This window comes from Dromiciops gliroides, chromosome 1, assembly GCF_019393635.1.
Source record: "Dromiciops gliroides isolate mDroGli1 chromosome 1, mDroGli1.pri, whole genome shotgun sequence".
NCBI classification, from domain to species: Eukaryota; Metazoa; Chordata; class Mammalia; order Microbiotheria; family Microbiotheriidae; genus Dromiciops; species Dromiciops gliroides.
The window spans coordinates 441,333,558-441,359,434 of NC_057861.1; the positions used below are offsets into that span (position 1 = coordinate 441,333,558).

The following is a 25,877-nucleotide window of genomic DNA, read 5'->3' on the forward strand; positions in this document are numbered from 1 at the left end:
ATTCTTTAATTCTTCATCATGAAACTATACTTTTATCACATTGGATATTAAGTGTCTTATTGGTGAACAATTCATTTTTCTAAGTCTAGCTTTGATTATAGCCCCTACATTTTCAATAGAGTTTAATTTAGTCCAGTTTCAAGGCCACTGAAGCATGTTTATTTCCATCTCTTAGATAAATTTCTTGATCTTTCATGGCATATAACATAGCATCAGGTAGTATTTCAGCATTCATTCTCCATTGGAGAATTTCTATAATTCTGGAACAATTCTGCTTCTTAGTAAATCACAATATTTATCAAAGTTCATCATTCTCTCAATGGGTCACTTCCAGTCCCATTAGAAGTTAAGAAAAAAAAATTTCCAAATTGTCTTTACTGAGTATGTGCTTTACATTTGGATGAAGATGCCCAAGTCTCACAGGTTCACCCAAATTACTTTTGAAAATAGTTTTGGTAAAACCGTAAATGAAAAAGTAAGTTTCATCAGTAAAAATTACCTTTTCCAATCTTTATTATCTCCAGCCTTTGTATTGTCTTACCCATGACAAGTGTTTTTGCCTCATAGCAATCTTTAGGAACTGTTCTTTATTATTCCAATTTCAGGAAGCCTATACCACACTGTATAGGAATTAAAAACAGTTCCTCCATCTTTCAAGTCCTTTTGATGGTTTTTGCTTACTTAATGACAATTAAGTTAGTAATTTCATAGTTTGTCAGTTCTTGGGGTTGTTGTTGGGGGTTTTTTCCCTTTTTCTTTTTGACCAGATTTTTCTTGGCACTTTAGTGCAACTAATCCTATGTCATTATAGTCTCGAATTATCCTTGAACATGCATGACTCCCCCTTCCCCAACAACCACTGAGCTATTTCTAACAGTCATCACAGTCTGCTTTTTAAGAGTTGCAACTTTTGTGTGTTCCCTTTGAGTAGTATCCATTATTAAAAGCCACAGCATTTTAAAATGACAGAAGAGAACAACTAAACATATGCCTATGGCTTGAAATACAGCATCCAAAGGACAGAAAACTAGCTAATGGTGGGAAAACCAGCTCAATCTAGTTTCATATGATCAAGTTCATACATTGTGAGTTGGCTTTGTAGCAGTAAAACACACATATGTCACTATCACTGTCATAAAATGAAACTGTATCAGAATTATTGTGTGTCCCAAGTAATTCACACATCAATGTAATTTTAAAAAATGAGGTGGTGGTTATAAAATAATGAGACTAATCATCTCATAAACTGCATCCAAAACAAATTGCAAAAGAAGAATTCAGAACTTATTTTGAGCAATAGTAGCACTGTTGGAAAAAAATATACACACTTTCTAAAATGTCTATTTGAAGGATGGCACTCAATTAATTGGTAAGTTCTGGTATATTTGTAAAGAATGAAAATCAGTCTCATTTTGTCAACACACTTTTTACAGACAGTTATCATCAAATGGTTGCCAAAATGATGATTAAGAGAAAGGAAGGATCGCATTATTCTGTGATAGCTCATATGATGTTGTTTGAATATGATGCTTGGCTGAGTTCAAAACTCAGGAAAATGCCCAACAACTTGGGTTTTCTAGTGTGATCCTTGGCATAACTACATGATAGTTTTGCTGCCTTCAAAACAGCTTATTTCTACTCGTAGCTTTTTTCCCAGTAGAGCATGTGAGACAGCTCTCAATGCTTCCAACATGGTCCTCATTTTACATCTTTGTATTTTGGAGGCTGTGGAATTTGTCCCTCTAACTTCATGCTCCTCTTGATTGTCCGTTCCTCTGGCTTGATAATGGTATTCTTGAATTTTTTGTCATCTGCATTTTTTTAAAATTTTATTTTTTTTTAATGTATGAGGTATTTTATTTTTTCCGTTACATGTAAAGATAGTTCTCAACTTTTGTTTATACATGCTTTACAATTTCAGATTTTTCTCCCTCCCTCCTCTCCCTCCCCCCTCCCCTAGACAGCAGGTAATCTGATATAGGTTATATCTATATGTCATCTGCATTTTGAAGAGCATGGTTTAAATTGCCTTATCAAATGATGAAAAGAAAACAAATAAACAGTACCTGACTTCTCATATTAGTAGTACTCAGGTGTGTACTAGAGCCAGTTCTAAGTAGCTTGTGAGCCAGTTGTTAAATTTTCAGGCAAACATTTATACCTCAGAAATAAGGAATCACCACAGATCAGGGCTTGATTTATTGTTTTGATCATTGTCTGTGCTGAAAAAAAAGTGTTAATAATACAGATAAAACTTAAAAATGTGTGTGCGTGTGATTCCCCCCAACATCTGAGAACTTGGTTATTAAGTATTTATCAGCACACCCCTGTATTTCTCTATAATCATTGCTCAGGCTCAGCAGGGTTGCAGTAGAAGGCTCAGGGAATGAAGTTATCACCAGACTGCCAAGAAGTTATATTCCAGGTCTGGAAGTCATCACCCAAACTGTAGGCTAATCTACTACTACAACTATGATGATGACTACTGCTACTGCTACTACTACTACTACTACTACTACTACTACTAATAATAATAATAATAATAATTGCTATTTTATATAAACACTTCAAGGTTTGCAAAGCTGTCCTTAATTTTACAAGAGCCTCATAATGCCCCTGGTACTACTCCATTGATCACTACAGTTTGGGTGAAATCTAGCAGCTTATGCAGCCATCTGACAGTAGTCAGATCCAAGCTATTTATAATATTCCTAGCTTACTAATAATAATATTTTGAGAGATAAAATGAAATGCTTTACTGATCTCCAGATATCATACCAACTGAGTAAGAGAAAAATGCCATGGACCTTGGAAACAGAAGAAAGCTTGGTTAGGAGTACATGTGATATTTGCTAGAGACTCTCAGATGAAAGCATCCCAGGGTGGTCAGGAACAGTTTCCAAAATGGTCTGCCTAGGGGAGGAATTAGATGGAATGGAGCTATGTATGTGGTGTCAAACAGTGGGAGTTTGTGGAGAAAGTGTAGATGCAGAGTCTAAATGTGGTTCATGGAAATGTAAAATTTGTAAAAATAAAATACATAAGATTATAGTAGAAAACCATTATATTTAAATACAATTATCAAAATATTTTCAAAGAACAAGTTCACGGATGCCAAGTTAAAACCCCCTATGGGTAAAGATGCTGCATATTGCCAATTCAGTTTGGAGTCACCAGACATTTTCCATTCTTCTCAGGTTCCTAAATTCATATTTTCCCTGGATTCTCAACTGATGACTTTGCTTCCTTTAATGAAAAAGTTCTAGGCCATTTGATGTGAACGTTCTCAGTTTCTAACCTTTCCATTTCAAAACTTCTGTAATTTTTCCCGTCCTCACCTCCTTCTCTTTTGTCTCAAAAGGAAAGGTATCAAAGCTAATTCTGCTTGATACCACCCACTATCCTCTCCAGAACCATATTACATCAATATCTTTTTGATTTTTTGTACATCTAATTTCTTCCTCTCCACTGGTTCCTTTCCTTTTCCTTTTAAACATACTATCCCTGGGGGCAGCTAGGTGGCACAGTGGATAGAGCACCATCCCTGAATTCAGGAGGACCTGAGTTCAAATTCGGCCTCAGACACTTAACAATTACTAGATGCGTGACCCTGAGCAAGTCACTTAACCCCAATCGCCTCAACAAAAAAACAAAAACAAAACAAACAAAAAATACTATCCCTTATCCAAATTCCACCTCCCCTCAAAAAAGCCTTCTCTTAATTTTTCTATCACTTCTAACTCTCTTCATACTTTTCACCATCAAATTTAGTCCACATAGCAATGGGACACTGGAAGCAATAGGAATAAATTACAGTTTTTAGGGAAAGAAGACAAAGGAGAGAAAAGTGGCTTGTTCTTTTCTTATTTACTAACCATCTCACTCACCAAGCTCTTGCAATCTGGCTTCTCTTCCTACTAGTTTACTGCCACTACTACCTCAGAGACCAACAATGGCCACATTGCCAGTGACTTTTTCTCATATCTTCATCCTTATTGATAATCTTTGCAATATTCGAAATTGTTCATAATCTGCTTCCTTCATATTTCTACTCCCTTGGCTTCCATGATAGCATGCTCTCCTAGTTCTCCTAACTCTCTGTCACCTCCTCTTTTTCCTATCACCTTGATATAGGAACTGCCCAAGATTTTGTCCTTGGTCCTCTTCTCTCCTTTCTGCTTTTTACTCTAGGGATAGAATTTATTCCTATTGTTTCTGGGGTCACGTATACAGAGATGTTTCCCAACTGTGTATCTCCAGCTCTTACTTCCCCGAGTTCCAGTTCCAGTGGGTATCTCAACTTCAGTGTTCAACTGACTTCTCAAATTCAACATGTCAAAAATAAAATGTAGTGTATTTTACTTAAAATATATCTTTCCCCCAGTGTTACTATTTCCTTTTCTACTATACTTACTCATGTTCAAGACCTCATGTTATCTTTGACTTTTTCCTCTCCTTCACCATCACCAAATTAGTTGCCAAATCTTGTTATTTCTCCTTTTTCAATGCTACTCACATCTGTCTTCTCCTTTCCATTTCTACTGGCACCATGCTAACCCAACTTCTCCTTATTTCTTATATACTTTTTTATAATAACTAGATCTCCCCACTTTTGGTCTTGCCCTCTTCTATACATTTTATACATGCTTAGAAGATTCTTCTTAATTATTCATAGATCTGACTACATCAAGACATTTTAATGTTTCTCATTGCCTACTGAATCAAGTCCATACATGTTAGCTGACCCTGCCTTTATGGCCTTATTTCAAACAATGTTCCAGCTCATTTGTACTGCTCACTTGTCCACAAACATCATTCCTTTCCTACCTATTTGTATGTGTTTCTACCACACTCTCTGCCTGCATCTTTACTCTTGTCTCTGCCTGTTGCAATCCTACTAAGTCTTCATAAAGCCTTCCCTGAGGGGACTATCTGTAAATAATTTCCTTCTCAGAACCCTCATAACACCTCACTTGCACTTCTCCTGCACTTATTTTATTTTAAATGCTCCTTAATAGTATATGTTTTATCTCTCAATGGGTTATAAACTACATGAAGACAGAGACTGTCTTGTTTATTTTGAGATCATTCTCAATACTTGGCACAGTGCTTTGCAAACATTATGCATTCAACATGTGCTTAATTGATCTGAATTAAATTTATTCCCAAATTGAAGTTAAGATCCATTTTTATCATGTCTTCTAGTTATAACTTTAGTATATGAATTTCCATTTGAACTTTAAATGTTTAAGTACCCAACCTTTCTAATCTAAAATTCATTTATTTTCTTTCCCTTTCCTTCTCTCTCTCTCTCTCTCTCTCTCTCTCTCTCTCTCACACACACACACACACACACACACACACACACACACACACACACACATTTTCAAGATGTATGATGTTTGTCTTAAGGGCAGAATTTGGCCCTACTCTATAAATGTGTTCAGAAAATAATATAACACCAAGATGGAAGGCAGCTTGTTTTTAACTTGTAGCTAAACATGACATTCAAATGTTAATTGGATGAATAAATCTTGTTCATTTTACAGACATGAAAATGTCAATGGAATAAAACTATTTATCACAAGATAATGGTCTCCTGCCGCCAGATAAATGCCAAGATGAAGATACTTATTGAAAATGTATCAAAATATTCTATTGCTATTTATTGAAAATAAAGTGGAAGAAAAGTTCACATTTTCAGTTACAAAGTGAGACACACTCTAGTTATGACATCACTCTATTATGACAGTGTGACATAAGACGGGAATAGCCCTGGATTCAAACATCAAAGACTTTTGTTTGAGCCCTACTGCTATCCCTTTCCAGCCTGTGGTCCAAGGGCAAGTGATTAAACCTTTTTGAACCTCAGTTTTCTCATTTGTACAACAAAGCTGATAAGACCTGGGTTGCCCATGTCACAAAGTTGTTATGAGGAAAAGGCTTTGTAAATTGTAATATTATTTGTGTGTGTATATGTATATGTGTGTATGCATATATACATATATATGAGAATATAGTGATGATGAATTCTTTGACCACGAAGACCAGTTTTCTCATTGCACTCATTGACCAACATAAATGTCTTTGAAGCTACTAATGAAGTCATTTGACATGTTTTCTTCATGTTATTTTCTCATGGGGAGTTTAGTAAAGAGTGAAGAAATGGTGAAAAGCATGTCATCAACTGTATGAGTGAAAAAAATGGGCTGGTTACATGGAAAGAGAGGAATAATAGATGGACAGCCCACATTCTCCACTGGTATCTATCTACTCAGTGGCAAGAGAGCCCAAGGAAGGCCCCCACTATGTTAGTGAACTCCCTTATAGGAAGACATAGACAAGATTTTCTCAGAATAGGCAAGCATAGATAGATTGTGAATGAATATCCATATCAATCCCTTGAAATATTGGAGCATTTAATGCATTGTGTGCATAAAAATTTATTAATTTAATAGATTTCTTTTATCTTTATTTAGAGAAATAGTTCGCAAGTGACGATACTTAGTGTTTAAATTCCAGCTGAGCAGGCCACCTTCATTTCAGCAATGGATTTAGAACAGCAAATAGCTTTTCATTTATTCCTTTTCTGCTTCCTATTCTCCACCCACAGTGACTTTTTGGCAAAGATGAGACTTACAAAGACTTACATGATGACTATCTTGAAATATTTGCAGGGCTATGATGTAGAAGACTTGTTCTTCTTGGACCCAGAGGGCTAAACTTGGAATAATGTGTAAAAATCTCAGAGATGCAGATTTAGGTTCTAAAGGACAGCTTCCTAACAAGTAGAGTTATCAGGAAGTGAAATAACGCTCTGAAGGTGGTGGGGTTTCCTCCACCAGACATTTTCAAGGGAAGTCTGGATGACCATTCTGGGGCATGTCATCAAGAGAATTCTTATTCAGAATGAAAACCCCTTGAGTATACAAGTCAGGTAGAATTCTTTTTTTAAAAAAAAATCATAAACATATTTTATTATTTTCCAGTTACAAGTAAAGATAGTTTTCAACATTTGTTTTCATAAAATTTTTAGTTCCAAATTTTTCTCTCTCCCTCCGTTCCCTCCCCCCTCTCCAAGACAAAAAGAAATCTGATATAGCTTATATATGTACAATCACATTAAACATATTTCTGCATTAGTCATATTGTGAAAGAAGAATCAGAAAAAAAGGGAAAAAATCTCAAAAAAGAAAAAAAACACAAAAAAGTAGAAACAGTATGGTTCAATCTACATTCGGAATCTACAGGGGTTTTTTTCTGGATGTGGAGAACATTTTCTATCATGAGTCCTTTGGAATTGTCTTCAGTCATTGTATTGCTGAGAAGAGCTAAGTCTATCACAGTTGATCTTCACACAATATTGCTGTTACTGTGTACAATGTTCTCCTGGTTCTGCTTACTTCACTTAGCATCGATACACTTAAGTCTTTCCAGGTTTTTCTGAAATCTGCCTGCTCATCATTTCTTACAGCACAATAGTATTCATTACATTCATATACCACAACTTATTCAGCCATCCCCCAATTGATGGGCATTCCCTCAATTTCTAATTCTTTGCCGCCACAAAGAGAGCTACTACTATAAATATTTTATACATGTGGGTCCTTTTCCCTTTTCTATGATTTCTTTGGGACACAGACCTAGTAGTGGCACGACTGGCTCAAAGGGCATGCACAGTTTTATAGCCCTTTGGGCATAATTCCAAACTTCTCTCCAGAATGGTTGAATCAATTCACGACTCAACCAATAGTGCATTAGTGTTCCGAGTTTTCCATAGCTTCTCCAACATTTACTATTTTCCTTTTTTTTTTTTCCATATTAGCCAATCTGATAGGTGTCAGGTGGTACCTCAGAGTTGTTTTAATTTGCATTTCTTTAATCAATACTGATTTAGAGCATTTTTTTCACATGGCAATAGATAGCTTTGATTTCTTCATCTGAAAATTGCCTGTTCATATCCTTTGACCATTTCTTAGTCAGGGAATGACTTGCATTCTTATAAATTTGATTTAGTTCCCTATATATTTTAGAAATGAGGCCTTTATCAGAAACACTGGTTGTAAAAATTGATTCCCAGCTTTACACTTCCCTTCTTATTTTGGCTGCATTGCTTCTGTTTGTACAAAAAATTTTAATTTAATGTAATCAAAATCACCTATTTTGCATTTCATAATATATCTATCTCTTGTTTGGTCATAAATTGTTCTCCTCTCCATAGATCTGAGAGGTAAACTATTCCTTGCTCTTCGAATTTACCTATGGTATCACCCTTTATGTCTAAATCATGTACCCATTTTGACCTTATTTTGGTATACAGTGTAAGATGTTGATCTGTGTCTAGTTTCTGCCATACTATCTTCCAGTTTTCCCAGCAGTTTTTGTCAAATACTGAGTTCTTATCCCAGAAGCTAGAGTCTTTGGGTTTATCAAACAATAGATTACTATAGTCATTTACTGCTGTGTCTCCTGTGCCTAACCTATTCCATTGATCCACCACTCTATTTCTTAGCCAGTACCAAATAGTTTTGATGATTTGCTGCTTTCTAGTATAGCTTCAGATTTGGTGCAGCTAGCCCACCTTCCTGTACATTTTTTTTATTAGCTCCCTTGATATTCTTGACCTTTTGTTCTTCCAGATGAATTTTGTTATTATTTTTTCTAGCTCTATAAAATAATTTTACATAGTCTGATTGGTATGGCACTGAATAAATAAATTAATTTAGGTAAAATTGTCGTTTTTATTATATTACCTTGGCCTATCCATGAGCAACTGATATTTTTCCAATTATTTAGATCTGATTTTATTTGTGTGAAAAGTGTTCTGTAATTGTGTTCATAGAGTTCCTGCATTTGTTTTGTCAGGTAGACTCTCAAATATTTTATCTTGTCTATAGTTACTTTAAATGACATTTCTCTATCTCTTGCTGCTGAGCTTTGTTGGTCATGTATAGAAATGCTGATGATTTATTTGGATTTATTTTATATCCTGCAACTTTACTAAAGTTGTTAATTGCTTCAGCTGTTTTTTTAGTTGATTCTCTAGAATTTTATAAGTATACCATTATGTCATCTGTAAAGAGTTATAATTTTGGGTGACAGCTAGGTGGTGCAGTGGATAAAGCACTAGTCCTGGATTCAGGAGGCACTGAGTTCAAATCCAGCCTCAGACACTTGACACTTACTAGCTGTGTGACCCTGGGCAAGTCACTTCACCCTCATTGCCCTGCCCCCCAAAAGAAAAGAAAAGAAAAAAGAAAAAAACGTGATAGTTTTGTTTCCTCCTTGCCTCTTCTAATTCCTTTAATTCCTTTTTCTTCTCTTATTGCTAAAGCTAACATTTCTAGTGCAATATTAAATAATAGAGGTGATAATGGACATCCCTGTTTCACCCCTGATCTTATTGGGAAGGCCTCTAACTTATCCCCATTACATATAATGTTTGCTGATCGTTTTAGGTAGATATTGCTCATTATTTTATGGAAAGCTCCATTTATTCCTATGCTCCCTAGTGTTTTTAATAGGAATGAGTGCTGTATTTTGTCAAAAGATTTTTCTGTATCTATTGATAATCATATGATTTTGATTAGTTTTGTTATTGATGTGGTTGATTCTGTTGATAGTTTTCCTAATATTGAACCAGTCCTGCATTCCTTATATACAAATCAGGTAGAATTCTGAAAGGATAGGATGGAGTCCATGGACTATAATTTGGCCCAAGAGGATACAGTGCTGCTGAAGTCAAAATGTAACTGCACAAACACTGATGTAGAAATCAATCCAGTGTGGTAGAAATAAGGGCTCAATTTGTCTAAAAGGACCAGTACAGATTTATAGGGAACTCATTGACCAATGTACATTTTTAAAAGATGTAGAGAAGATGGGAACAAACAAAGGTAACTGAGGATGCTTAGAAGAGAGTGTCATGGTCTTTTAAAAATGTCAGGAATCTTAAGGTTAGGAAAAGCTGAGGTACATGATGAATTCCAAGGATGTGATGCTATTGATGCTACTTTGATGGAAATCAGAAGCTTCTGGATGGCCCACAGGAATAGCTAGCACATTGGATGACTGAATTGAAATCCAAAAAGATCTCAGCAGTCTATAATGGTTATTCAAATATAATAAGATAGGGGGCAGCTAGATGGCGCAGTGGTAAAGCACCGGCCCTGGATTCAGGAGTACCCGAGTTCAAATCCGGCCTCAGACACTTGACACTTACTAGCTGTGTGACCCTGGGCAAGTCACTTAACCCTCATTGCCCTGCAAAAAACAAAACAAAACAAAAAAACAAAACCAAAAAAACAAATATAATAAGATAGAACTTAGTAGGAACAAATGTAAAGTTCTATTCATGTGTTGAAAAAATATCAGTTGGAAGGAGGCAGAGCCAAGATAGTAGAACAAGAGAAACCATTTTTCTTAGGAGCATACTACCTCCATAACAACCTAGAAAATTATTAGACCAAATTCTGAAGGGAAAGCCAAGACAAAGTCACTGTGAATCATTTTTCTAGCTCAGGGCAGCTTAAGAAAACAGAGGTCTATAAGCACTAGGGCTAGATAGGAGCTTGTGACTGTGACAGGGACATCTAGGGACAGTAAAGGGGCTGATACTGGAAACTGCGGACAGAAAGGGAACCCTGACCTAGCACTGGGAGCAAGAACAGGTGCCAAATGGCATTTTAGTCTCCCATTATCCAGTTGAGGGTCACAAATCCAGGGCTAAGAGGAGCAGTAACAAGTAAATATGGGGCCTTACTGAGTTCTAAGCACAGAACAAATTCCAAAAATCTGGCTGTGTGGCTATGAGCCCAGGAACAGAGCAACTCAGTTCTAACCTTTAGCCCATCATGTATGTCTTCTGTGGAACAACTAGGATAAAGGACAAAGACCAGAAGGAGAGCCTGCTGGCAGTTTAGCCCCTTTGAACATTTAGAAACTTCCAGCAGGCTAATAATTCCAGCAGCAGTTTACTGAAATTCAACTTTAGGTAGGCCAAGAGACTCAACTTTAAGAGCTTAGATCAGGAGGATAATGAACAGATTCCACAGGTCACACCACATTGGAAACACTAAATTCATTCCAGTAGACATTTATTAAGCACCTAATGTGTTCCAGGACCTGTGCTAAGTTCTGGGGATATAAATAAGAAAAAGCAAGAATGGTCCCTACCCTCAAGAAGTTTATAATCTAAGGTGGAAAACTACACACAAAAGGAAGCTCAGAAGTGGGAGAGGGGAAGCATAAAGAGATATTTGACTTGGGGTTGGGGGGGGGGACCATGATTTTTCATGGAATTGAAAACAAGCAGAGCTGCTGATGGAAAATAGAGTTACCTGGAAAGTTCTAAAAGTACAGAGCCTTCTATAAAGGAGTGAGCTTGACTTCAATTCCTGGCAAAACCTAGAATATATTGTTAAGGACTTTTGTGTACTTGGAAAAGAAAGTGGTGATCATTAAAGACAGCATGACCAGAGCAGCTAGGTGGTGCAGTGGATAAAGCACTGGTCCTGGATTCAGGAGGATCTGAGTTCAAATCCAGCCTCAGACACCTGACACTTATTTAGCTGTGTGACCTTGGGCAAGTCACTTAACCCTCATTGCCCCACCAAAAAAATTTAATTAAATAAATAAATAATTTGACTTCAGACACTTACTAGCTGTGTGAGCTTGGGCAAGTCACTTAACCCTTAATGCCCCACCAGAAAAAAAAAAGACAGCATGGCTTCATTAAGGACAGGTTATGGTAGGCTAAACTAATTTTCTTTTACTGTGCTGGTAAATCAGGGAATATGTGGATTTCAACCTGGTATTTGACAGAGTTTCTTCAGATATTCTTATGAATAAGTTGGAGAGATGTAGGATGAATAATAGTATATTTTTATCAGTGACTTGGATAAAAGCATAGATGGTATGGTATGTTTATTCAGTTTCTGGATGACACAGAGTTGTGAGCAATAACTAACACATTGGATGATTGAATTGAAATCCCAAAAGATCACAACAGGCTATACTGATCGTTTGGATCTAATAAGATTGAATTTAATATACTTGGGCTAAAAAAATCACTTGTACCAGTACAGAATGAGGAAGGCATAGCCAGATAATAGTTTATGTGAAAGGACCTGGGTTTTTAATGGGCTATTCAGTAGTGTGATGTGGAAGTCAAAAAACGAAATTTCCTTTTTTGGCTGTTAATGGAAGCAGAAGGTCTGCAAGTGGAAGAAGGGCAACAGGGTATTGTCAGAGGGATTCCTTCCAGGTGTCTTCAAACACTGGAATTTTGTGATTTCTCTAGGACAGAAATGTTTTCTCCTTCTTTTGAAGCCCTTTAGTACTTATGGGCCATACCACATTTACCACATTATAATTTTTGTGTATATTTCTTATCTCCCTTGTTAGTTTGAAGGTTCTTTTATAGTAGGCACCAAGTTATTCATCTTTGTATTCCCAATAGTATCTAATACAATGTCTTGCACAGAGTTTGGCATCCAATAAATATTTGTTGAAATGATTACATGATTTCTGTGAGCGCTGGATTTTAAAGAAAAAAGGAATACTAAGATTTTAATGTTATATAGGGCACTAGTTTGCATCTGAACGTAGACATCTATCTATAGATCTGCTACCAATTTAGTAGTTTTATTCAGAAATTCATTTAGATTCTATTTTCCCAAATATCTGAAGACCATACAAATTAATATTCAATAAGCAAATGGATAATTTGAGTATTGTTGTTGAGTTGTTTCAGTTGTGTCCAACTTCTTGTGACTCCATTTGGGGTTTTCTTGGTAAAGATACTGGAGTGGTTTGCCATTTCCTTCTCCAGCTCATTTTACAGATGAGGAAACTGAGGTGTGAAATGACTTGCCCAGAGTCACACAGCTAGTAAGTGTCTGAGACAAAATTTGAACTTAGTAAAATGAGTTTTCCTGACTCCAGACCCAGCACTCTGTGCACTATGGCAACACCTGGCTAACCTAATGTAACTACTGGTATGATATGAAGAAGGGAGGCCATATATTTAAGCAACATTAACAAGTGTTATTCAGATACTTATATGCATTAACAAGAGGAGTATCTTGGAAGAGTGTAGAGAGAGTTGACTTCAGAGTCAGTGATTTACCACTGTGTGATTCTAAGCAAGTCATTTATGTCTTCCAGTCTCAGGCAACTCACTAAGACTGTAAATTAAAGAGAAATTGATATATTTTCTTCTCATTGAGGGAGGGAGTTTCATCACTGGGAGTTTCCTACTCCAGTGAAATAACAGTCTAGTCTAAAAACTGTAAAGAATTAATTGTTATTTGAGGTTTTTATGCTTCTGCGCACACTGGCCTAGGGCTCCGCAAACCGCATGGTGCTCCACCCACTGGTTGTAGCCCTTGCCATGGTGCTGGCACCTCACGTCATCACCACTCACCGATGCCTACATGGGCCTGGCAAAATTATAATGATTGGATGCCTAGTGAGGGCAGTCATGTGACTGTCAGTGGCCAGCCAATTGGCTGGGGACTGTGTGGGGTTTTCTGGGAACGGGGAGGAGAATTCACCATTCTAGCTGGAAGCTGGAAGGCGACAGGAGCTCTGTTGTCTATTCTCAGCTGATTCCTGGGCGGTGGTATTTTTTCAGGTTGTATAATTTCCCTTTCCCCATTTTATTTCCTTTCCCTTGATCCTACTGATCCTGTTGTGTGTGTGTTTTTAAGTTCGTTCTTGTTAAAAATAAATCCTGTTCTGTTTTGAGGGAAGCTGCTGGTCTTCTTCCTTGCCCCAGCCACTTAGCTAGCACTCCCCAATTAAAAATTGGTCCCCACAAAACCAAATTATATACACACACTCATGTATATGTCTATGTATTTGTCATACAGGTATATGTCATATATGCCACATGTATATTTGTATTGCATAGGCAAAGAATTTAATTCTAACTTTCAGTATTTGTAGGAATACTCTGATCATGTAAGAACTAACCAAAAGAATGTAACAAACTTTTACAGATGGAAGGCCCTTAACACTGGAGGAGATATGGGATGGTGTCCATCAGTTCTATAAAGGTCGTCTTCTTCAAGAGCCATGGAGCACCATTACACAACAGGTTAGATGGTATTTCCAGTTATTCTTTGTAATTAATTTTCAAGAAGAGTAGGGATTATATGAGCAGGCTTATTATGATATGGACGATTTTTTACATGGGCACTATAGTGATTCACATATTAGTTTTGAGTTAAATTTGCAAGAAAACCACAGTGTAACTTTGATTGATAATAGAATTGCAATCATTTTGGAAAATAAGTGGAGAAAATTGATCTGTCAATCAAATAATTTGTTATTACTGTCTAATGTACTAAAATCAGTAGTTAATGAATTTAGAATTTTTTAAAGCAGCCTCTTCACAGTGCATGTAGTATAGCCTTGAAATTTGTATTATAGCAAATTGTGCTCACTTGCAAAATCATTTTCATTTGGATGGAAAGCCTTATTTTTTTTTTACCAGCCTCCATTAAGCCTAATCAAAGCATGCTTTTTTAATTGACTTTACTAGTCATTAGGATGTTATGCCTGGTTATGAGTTAGAACAGAGAGATAAGACACATTATTTACTGATCAAAATGTTTCAAATGGGCTACTTACTTTTAATCAAGGGTCTGAGTTGTGGAGTGATGTTGCATGTTTCACACTGCTGGTCTAGGATCTTTGTCAGAATTCAGTTTCATTTTATTTTCCTATCACATGAGAAAAAATGGAGAAAGAGTAAAGAGTGGGAGGAAGGATTACCTTTGAGAATGCTGGTGGTAATGCTGTTCATCCCCACTGGACACTGCTTGTAAAGACCCATGCCAGAGCTCTGCTGTTGTAGAGAATGAGTGTAATGATAATAACCTATCTCAGGGAATGGTTAAGATGCACTTGCCTTACATGTTTTTCCTCATATTTCACTGTTTTCAGCTTTTGCAGTAACACATCTGTTACATCATATCTATGGTGATAGCAAAGATCCATATATTTCCAAATTGAGCCCTTTCTTTTAAGCATAAGTTACATGTAAATGTGATCATGACAATTGCTTACCTAGCTATGTCTCATGTAGTACACACTGTATTTTATCAGACCTTGTGTGCTGAGAACTCAAATAAGGAAGATCAGAGGTTACTGTGCCAAGCATAAACCATATTAATTGTGTTAGAAAGAAAGTCTGAGAGCTGGAGAAAATGGTAAAGAAGGGGATCAATTAGACCTTTGATCCTTTTTTTGTTTGTTTTTTTGTTTTGTTTTGTTTTTTTGTGAGGCAATTGGGGTAAGTGTCAAGGGTCTGAGGCCAGATTTGAACTCCTGAATCCTCCTGAATCCAGGGCCAGTGTTCTATCCACTGCACCACCCAGCTGCCTCTAGACCTTTGATCCTTAAGTGGGTGGGGCCAGATAAATCATGAGGAATGACTGTGGATGTCTGTGGATATTGGAAGGAAGGGACCCTGTATGACATAGGTATTTTGTATGTCCAGAATACTCTAGATTTCTCTTCATGTTTTTGTATATTTAATGTGTGCAAAATTATGGTCATTCATTTCAATAACTTTCCTTAATCTTTACATGATGAACTTTTGAAGTGACACTTGGCAAATAAGTTACTTTTTTACTCTTGGTAATACAGGAAGTTAACTTGTTAATGATTCTTAAATAATGAAGCTTGATATGTTGCATAGTGATTTCTAATGATAGCTAATAAATTGTGATGATTTAATTGTGCTTCCTCTAGTAATAATCTTAAGTGCTCAAGTTGAAGTTGCAGTGATTGGCTTTCTTCTGAACTCCATCTCCCTGGGGTCTGTAGTTGGCTCTTTGATACAACATCTGATAACAGGCTTTAACTGTTCCTATTTTAAATAATACAAATCAATTAAAACACACACACAGCTGTTTAACAAAACTTCTCAATGTTGGTATAGGTCTCTGTGGGTATTTCCTGATGGCTCATAATGACATCAATTTAGTGCACCTGGTAGGATATGTGTGAGCTGGAAGTCACTTCATTCTGAAATGACAAGAAAATGGAGAAGTATTTATGGATTACTGCTGCTTCTTCACAAGTGCTGCCAGCACCGATGGCTTTTTTTTTCCCAACAAAGGAGTTAGAAATGGGGCCACAGACATGATGTAATTGTTTTTCTAGTAGTTTGCTGGTAATCTGCTGAACATAGGTTTCAAGATATCAGTTCAGGCCTCAGAGCAATCACCCATTTTCTTCCACCTGGGTGGGTTTTGCAGTGAGATAGTAAATATACCATGTTCCATGCCTTTTGTGGAAAATATTCTTACACTTAACAATGCATAATGGCTCTGCTGACAAATGTTGAATTTAAGCAAGATTGCCATGATCCACTTCAGCCTTAGTATCAACTTACAGTAATATTCCTTTATATGAAATTTTTTAAACTTTTCAACAGATAAATCGATCATTAAGAAGCAGCCATGAGGCAGCTAGGTGGCACAGTGGATAAAGCACCGGCCCTGGATTCAGAAGGACCTGAGTTCAAATCCGGCCTTAGACACTTGACACTTACTAGCTGTGTGACCCTGGGCAAGTCACTTAACCCTCATTGCCCCACAAAACCCCCAAAAAAAGAAGCAGCCACTATCAGGAAGACTTGGATTTGAGCCTTACCTCTGACATATGCTGGCTATGACCTTGGACAAGTCACTTGCCTTGTCAGTAGCCCAGGCAATTCTTTAAGACTGTAAAATTGCAGAGCAGGTGCTGCTCTTCTTGGGATCTACTAGGGAACTGAAGTTCCCTATACCAATGAAATCACACATCTGGCTCTCCCCTATACTGGATTATCAATATTTGACTTTTATTAAATGATAAGCCTACTAAAGGAGTAGAGGGTGGTTGTCTTTGATGTAATTTTATCATTAAGATCAAGCATAATTTGTTATGTTTTTGCAGTTTATGTTAATTCCAGAGAAATATCCCTATGTTCTAAATCTTTTTTATTCCAGAAATTTTACTAACATGGCATAAACATTTTCCTTGAATCTTCATATAATTTGTTTTTCCTGTCTTTGTATTTAATACCTCAAATGCTTTTATTGTATATTAGATGCTACAGGCTTTCTCTATAATATTTATTCCTCCTAAAGATTTCCTTCTTCATGGGGCAGCTAGGTGGTGCAGTGGATTAAGCACCAGCCCAGATCCAGATCCAGGAGGACCTGAGTTCAAATGTGGCCTCAGACACTTGACACTTACTAGCTGTGTGACCCTGGGCAAGTCACTTAACCCTCATTGCCCTGCCTAAAAGGAAAAAAAAGATTTCCTTCTTTGATTTCCTTACCACACTTTTAATTGACCCGTTGACAAAATAAAGAAATTAGTCTCAAAAGAGCATTTGTTGGGGCTTTTTTTTGAGACTCCAAATAATTTCCTCCTAATTTACTCTCTGACATGTTTCATTTCATTTCATATTGAAACAAATTCAGAATATGTAGCAGGATGTATGTTTCTCATAAACAGAACATATATAGATTATGCTCGGATACATTTAGAAATAATTTAAAATTTTTCTAAACTTTTTAAAAGTCATCCTTTATTTCAAAGTTCTAGCATCATCAAACATATTTTGATTTGTGGGGTGGCATTTGGACAGCTAGTGGAAACAGTGGAGTGCCAGGCCTGGAGTCAGGAAGACTCCATCTTTCTAAGTTCAAATCCAGCCTTAGACACTTAGTAGCTGTGTGACCCTGGGCAAATCACTTAACCCTGTTTGCCTCAGTTTCTCCATCTGTAAAATAAACTGGAGAAAGAAATGGCAAACCACTCCAGTGTCTCTGCCAAGAAAACCCCAATGGAGTCACACAAAGACACAATTGAACAGCAACAACAACATTTGGTGAGGAAGGCATCAGTGAAGAGGAACTCTGGCTGCACACTTATTTACAGCCTGATAAAATTGGGGGAAAAAAAATGTATGACTCTTACCAAGTTCTGGAGTAGTGTGGTTCCACTAGTCTGTGTGAAAATATCTGTAATTTTTATCTGTGACTCTTCAGAAATCCACAGGACATAATTCTCTGCTGCCCCCCCCTTTAAAAAAAATGCCTAAACAGCTTTCTAACTCCTGTTGCTTGAAATACAAAATTTGCCCAGAGAATTTGTAGCTTTACCAGGCCAAAACATTGCTTGGCATAACAGACTTAACAGGTTTATAAATATAGACTATACTCAGTTTTGCAGAAGTGCTCATCTGATGGAAAGAGCATTCATGCATATTTAGGGAACCTGGTTCTAATACTGACTCTGCTACCTGTGTGAGCTTGGGTAGGTCACTTAACCGCTACAGACTTCAGTTTCCTCTTTTGTAAAATTAGGGGCTTTGACTAGATGACCTCAAAGGTCCCTTCTAGGTCTAAATTCATGTGCTTTAGATTACAAATTTGCTATTACTGGGGCAGCTAGATGGCGCAGTGGATAGAGCACCGGCCCTGGAGTCAGGAGTACCTGAGTTCAAATCCGGCCTCAGACACTTAACACTTACTAGCTGTGTGACCCTGGGCAAGTCACTTAACCCCAATTGCCTCACTAAAAAAAAAAAAAAAAAAAAAATTTGCTATTACAACTATAACATGGGACTTTTAATTCTGTACCTCTCCCAAGTAAATAATTGAGGCAAGTCAATATGGCATAGGGGAAAATGTTGAATGAAAAGCAAAATTCCTAGGTTATATGATATAGCTCAAAAAAATCCATAAGTGGAACTATTTGCTTTGGTTTCAGTCTCTTTTCCTTAGGAAATTGGGGTGAGAATTGTGAAGATAAATGAAGGTTGCCAAGGGTGGTAATGGGTAACCCAGATGTTCACGTAATTCCCTGTACACACACACACAGTTTCTAGACTGAAAATATGAGTAGGGAGTTGCGGGGCAGCAGGGTGGGGGGGGGGGTGGAGATGAGGCGGGGAAGAATGAAATGTCATCAAATGTACAATTTCATCTGTATTTTGATTTAATTCTTTCATTTTAATTCAGTTAGTTCTAATATCTCATGAGCTGCTTTTGGATTTTTATAGGAACATGGATCCTAAGCATTTGAACAATGTAATTAGAATGTGAATGAAGAGCTTGCATTGAATTCTTTACCTTTTATTCCATTGGCATTAGGACTGGTAAAGCAGAAGGTGAAATAGTAAAGGGAGATTTTTACTTTATACAAATAATAGAAGGCTGAAGTAAGCATATGAATTTTACATATTTTTTGTTTTGTCTTGTTCTTAACATTTAGCTAGATTATCATAAAGAGAGGATTTTATAACTTGGATCCGCGGTCTAGAGGGCTGCTGCTTTCATTTTGACTCATTCTGTTCCTAGGGACAGACAGCTGTTGTGTTTCAGCTGAATGAAGTTCCAAGAAGGGTACAATACTATGATAGATGGTTCCTTGGGATTTGAGGCCTATCCTAATCAGTCGATACTTCATTTAAGCTTATTTTGATCTTCACATTGTCTTTTCTGAATTCTTAAATCCCATTCTTAAGTCAGTAAAAACATTACTTAATGTTTACTATAATAATTTACTTTTAGCTTCCTGTAAGATGCATAATGTATACTACACAGCATCTTTCCAGTTAAATGTGCATATTCAGCTCTTCTACTGATGTGCTATGTAGCTAATTCTTTTCTAGTTTTTCTTTCAGATGTTTCAATATAAAAAATTTCCAGCTCCAACAGTTATGTTATCTAAGCCAAAAGGATTCTTCAGTGCTGTCATCTTTTAAAGCCCTAGTAAACAATTTTTTAATAGAGGGAGTAAAGGAGTGTTCATGTCCTTATTAAAAGAAAACAAGATGAGAAATTCTCAAGTTAAACAAAAATAATTACACAGGCATTAATTCAATTCATATTTTCCTGGGTTAGAATTTATTTCTTTTAAAATGCAAAACTTTTTCTTTATACTAATGTGGATTTTTTTATTCCAACAGGACTTTCTAGTATTTTCCTTTTAGTACAAAATATGTGAAAATATCATAAGTAGAATGTGTTATTTCTATTCTTCTTTTAGTAGAAACGCCACTTGAGGCCATGTTGACAATCTACTATTAGTCCTGATACTACTTAAAGTACTATTAGCAAAACATCCTTGTAAAATGAGTTTATTAGGATTCCTTGGAGTTGTTTTTTTACATCTGGGAGCCAAATATACAAAATATTGCCCGTTTTCCAACCACCTTGAGGCCCCCCACCCCCACCATTGACTTGGATTCAAAGCATGGGGATTTTCAATGTTAATTTATGGCACTGCCCACTCTTGGCTCCATTCAGAGAACTGGGAACTTCTGAAGTTAACTTTCTTCTAAGCATTTAGTTGTTCACTATCTTAACAGACACATACAAAGACCAGCTTTGGTACAGTAAAACATTTAATCAGGACAGAAATAAATAGTAAAGTAGTAAAACACAATATTAGCATGTATTTCCTAAATGATTACAAGCCATATCCTCTCTCCCTAGAATAACTTGGGAAACAAACTATTAGGGAATAAATTGGCCAAATCTCAGCAACCTAAGACTTCTGGACTCATCCAAAAGTTGAACTCCATGAAGGACTGAATTTGTGTCTCACTTATTATCTGATTCCTAGTTATTTCATTCTCCGTGCAGCAAATGACATGGCTTGCTCAAGACACTATTTGTAGCTCTTGATTACATCACCTCACACCAGATTTTCCACAGCTAAGATGCCTCATTGCCTTGTCCTACTCCAGTCATGATATTCTGACAGAAAAACTCCTGCTACTGATACTGCTTTTCTTGAAATGCCTATTGCTTTGTATGATGATAAACCTGGCAGAAAATTCCATTAATCCTCCATCATCATTCAGATTTCTCCATTTCATCACCAGCTATTCCTTGGGCAAACAGCTTAAGGAGAACTGGAGTCATTGTACTTCCCCAGTGAACACCTGTACTTTAGGCACAGGCATCCTGAGAAATTGTCCTCCCACATCAGTTAGACCTGTTATTATATACACAGTAGAACACTGTACCAGCAAACATTCATTGATCATTCTTGTTGCTTTGTTTTCATTTTTCTGGATTGAAAAAAAATTTTTTTCGGTTCTTAAAACCCTTTTTAAAAAAGATTGATAGATTTGAATTTCCTTATGTCTAAACAGTTTCCTGAAAGCCTTTGTGATTGCTTTTCTTAGTAAGAGGAGAAATTGGGGTGAAACAAAAACATAGGATGCCTGAGCAAGGGGAGGGGGTATTACAGGGAGAGAAAAGAGGGCACCAAAGATGAGAACTGCCCACAACATAATTGATCTAACAGATAGCATTGGCATAGCAGAGACATGTACTTTCAAATCATTATACTTTGTACTATGGCTTCATAAAATCAAGAAATTATTAGTCACAGATCTGCTCACTGAAACTTATTCCCTCTTCTGTGGTAACTTCTCATGAAGCAGAAACAGGGTACAATGGAAAATGTACTTGACTGCAGATCAGCAAATCTTATTTCTCCTATAGACTCTGTCATTTATTAACCAAATGACCTTGGGCAAGTCATTTCAGCTCTCTATTGTGAGTTCTGCCACAGCTTCCTCATCTATTAAAAATGGAATAGGGGGGCAACTAGGTGGCGCAGTGGATAGAGCACCGGCCCTGGAGTCAGGAGTACCTGGGTTCAAATCCGGCCTCAGACACTTAACACTTACTAGCTGTGTGACCCTGGGCAAGTCACTTAACCCCAATTGCCTCACTAAAAAAAAAAAAAAAAATGGAATAGGGGGGTAGGGGAAACACTGGACTCAGTGATCCATAAGGTTTCCTCTGACTCTGAAGCTCTCCGAGTATAGCTAGGATTATATTGTAAGGAGAATTTTCAATGACTTCTAAAGATTGACCTCTTTTTGTGTTTCTGCCAGTAGCAAGTAATGCTGATATATTCACAAAATATATGTAGATTCTTATCCTGGGTGAGCAAATGAGAGGGCTGGAGAAATGTAGCCCTGTCTTGTAATTTATTAACGAGAATGAAGTGTTCCCTAAAAGAATGGGGAAAGTGCTCAGGGTGAAAATAAGAAAAAAAATGTGAAGAGGCACAAGGGAATTCTAACTTGTGTCAAGATTTTGGAAGGCCTGAGTTCAAATCCAGCCTCAGACACTTGACACTTAACTAACTGTGTGACCCTGGGCAAGTCACTTAACCCTCATTGCCCTGCAAAAAACAAAAAAAACCCAAACAAACCAAAAAAAAGATTTTGGAAGGTGAACAAAAGTGACAGAGCAGGAAGAGAAGAAAAACCATCAAATAAATGGAGCTAAGTACAGTATGTATCAGACTTTTCTGGTAGAACAGGGATCCTTAACCTTTTTCCATGTCATGGATCCCTCCTTTAGTCAATCTGGTGAGGCCTATGGATTGCTTGGTAAAATACATATGATTATAAAGGAAACAAGTTATATTGAAATGTATATAGAGAGAGAAATAGTTATCAAAATTATAATAATAAACCCAAGTTCATGGACAAGTTCACACACTCTCCCTGCTGTAGAGGGAAGAAAGAGAAATTTTGTGTTCCAAAGAATGATGGTATAGATCCACAGGTGCCCTCAGGTGATTGCTTACAAAGTAATAGAAAAAATAGGGGCAGCTAGGTGGCATAGTAGATAAAGCACCGACCCTGGATTCAGGAGGATCTGAGTTCAAATCTGGCCTCAGATGCTTGACACTTACTAGCTATGTGACCTTGGGCAAGTCACTTAACCCTCATTGCCCCAAAACAAAACAAACAAAAAAACAAAGTGATAGGAAAAGAAAAGACAAGTCATAGAGAATTGTGATGGCTGTGACTGATGTAGGGGCAAGTCACTTAACCTCCCCAAAATAAATAAATAAATAAATAAAAAAGACACACACATTAATGAATCTGATTAAGGGGGCTTTAAATTAACAAAATACTAAGCCTGGTACCATAGAGAGAAGCAGGTTCAAATGGAAAGAATAGCAGAAGAGATATCTAGCAATTCACAGGAGACAATATCAAAGAAGAGAGTCAGCAATAAAACTCAGATGTCTATATACAAATGCATAAGGTGTAGATGATATACAGGGCCAATTTGACCTGAAACTATAGTGGGATGGCACTCATGACTAGCATATGGCTCTAGAAGGGCATTTACATTATTCAAAAGATAGTAGATAAAGGGAGTGGCAAGAAAATACACACACATACACATGTGTATTTTTATAAGAAAATTCATGAAACTGACAGGGAAAAACATGGTAGAGAGCATTTATGTGAAGATCAACCGTGGGCAAAGCAGCACTGTTGTTTGTGATAGATAAGAAGAAAGGCAGACATAGTCTGATACTAACCCTAGATTTTGGGAGAGCAGATTTCAGAGTTCATAGAATAAATAAATACAATACAGTGACCTAATATTTTGAAGGAGTAAGACACTGAGATGGCAAGTTCTCAAGAATGAAACTTAGAAGCTGCAAGAAGAAAAATTTTGAATGATGAAGAAAAGGGGAGCTGCCTTAAAAAGACTTAAAAATGACCATGCAGGAAACTCATTAATCAGTCCAGATTTTTATAAAACCCAAATGGGAGATAGAAACATGGAAAAGTAACTGAGGAGCAAATCAAAGATAGAAATAAGGAAGAAAAGGCATTTGTTAAGCATCTACTATTTTCTCTGCACTGTGCATTACAAATTTATCTCATTTAATTCTCACATTACCAATATTATCTCATTTAATTATCACAATAAAAAAACTGGGAGGTTGATGCTTTTATTATCACCATTTTACAGTTAAGGAAACTGAGGCAAACAGAAGTTAAGTGATTTGCCCACAGTCACATCTTATAAGTGACTGAGGCTAAATTTCAATTTAGGTCTTCTAGACTCTAAGACCACCACCCTATCCACTGCACCACCACCTAGCTACCTCCAATAAAAACAAGTTGCACAGTCTTAGAAGAATATTGTCAGGGCCATTCATCCAAGAAAGAGCTGAGGTGGGTAATCAGTGTTGAGGATCACAAAAATATGTTCTTCAAGCTACGTGGAGGAACAGTAAGATCTAAAAGGGAGGCAATACACAGTCCTGGGTCTGTGGGACAAGAGTGAAAAGGTAGGACTGATTTTCTTTTTAACCTGGACTTTCCCTTCAAAGGAGGGGAAAGTTTTTCACAGTACTGAAAAGGTAAGGCTATTTTATCTTTAAAAAACAAAACAAAGCTGTTTTCTTTTCCAAAGAGTCTTCCTGTTAGCCTGGGAAGACTAGAATAAAAATGGTTAGTAGGAAATGGAGCTCCAAGCGAGACAATGTTGCATAAGTACCTAGTGTAGACAGTCAGAAAGCATCTCAATTACTCCAAACAGTTCTGGTCTCTAGGCCCAGAGAGATGATTACATCCTTGAGTTCTGAAGAACTGACAGATGGGATTACTGAGGTGCTGTCAGTGATGCTTTAAAAGTCATGGAAAAGGGAAGGGATGTGGCAGGACTGGTAAAGGGCAAATATTGTCCCAATTTTCATTTGTAAGAAAAGGAAAAAGAAAAGGGCTGCAGATTATAGGTCTCTGAGCTTGATGTCTATCCCTGGCAAAATTCCAGACCATGTTATTTCCAGGGTGCCTTATGACTTTCTAGAAAGGCAGCAATGATCACCAAGAGCCATGTAACATCACAAAAAGCAGACTATACCAGATATGCCTTCTTTCCTTTTGTTTGTTTTTTTTTTGTCCAAATAACTGACTGTTGGATCTGCAGTTTGCTGTAGACAGTAAATTTAGATTTCAGTAACATATCTGGCAAAGTTTGTCATGCTATTCTTGTGGGTAAAATGGATAAAATGGACTAGATAAGAGTATGGTCAGGCAGATTCAACATTCGTTGAATGAACCAAACCAAAAGAGTGTTCATTAATAGGGTGATGTCTTCTGGAGAAGAGTTTCTAGTGGAACACCCCAGAAACTGCACTTAGCTTTGTGTATTTAAAATTTTTATTGATACCTTTTGTTTTTTTATACAATAGTAATTTTCCAATAATCCTTTCCCATCATTGCTGCCAATGAACTCTCCTTAGTAGTAAAGAAAAATGGTTAAAGCTGACTAACAAAGCAACCATGTCTAAACATCTGTAATGTTGCATGCCCATAATCTCCATCCCCCCCCCCTTTTTTCAGGGCAATGAGGTTCAAGTGACTTGCCCAGGATTACACAGCTAGTAAGTGTCAGGTGTCTAAGGTCATATTTGAACTCAGGTCCTCCTGAATCTAGGGCCGGTGCTCCATCTACTGTGCCACCTAGCTGCCCATCCCATCCCCTTTTAAGAGGAAAGAAGTACATTTCATTATCAGACCTCTGGGACCAATTTTGGTTATTATCATGAGTTGGAGTTTGGCTGTCTTTTAGTGTTATTTTTGTTGACAATTGTATTTTGTCCACCTTATTTTTTGCCTTCTAATCTATTTGGACTTCTGCCCTCTGGACTTGGGTACTATTGATCCTTTATTAGGGGTCATGATATTTAGTCCATGTGTCATAATTCAGCTCTTCCTCTTCTCCTTATTCTTTAAATTACTCTTTAAAGACCTATTTGTACAAAAAATATTTATAGCAGCTCTTTTTGTGGTGGTTAAGAATTGGAAATCAAAGGAATGTCCATCAATTGGGGGATGGCTAAACAAGATGTGGTATATGATGGTGATGGAATATTATTGTACTATAAGAAATGACAAGCAGAATGATTTCAAAAAGCCTGGAAAGACTTATATGAATTGATGTATAGTGAAGGGATAAGATTTGAACTCAAGTCCTCCTGAATCCAGGGCCAGTGCTTTAACCACTGCGCCACCTAGC

General features: G+C 37.0%; 1 protein-coding gene across 3 annotated transcripts in view; it reads left to right on the forward strand.

Annotated features, from left to right (window-relative positions):
* Nucleotides 1-25,877, forward strand: part of ATG10 (autophagy related 10) — a 339,312-nt gene that overhangs the window by 236,197 nt on the left and 77,238 nt on the right. For all 3 annotated transcript variants that reach the window (XM_043970681.1, XM_043970670.1, XM_043970690.1), the window contains one exon: nucleotides 14,004-14,101. In XM_043970681.1, the coding sequence (XP_043826616.1) occupies nucleotides 14,004-14,101 (98 nt within the window). The remainder of the gene's footprint in view (nucleotides 1-14,003; nucleotides 14,102-25,877) is intronic.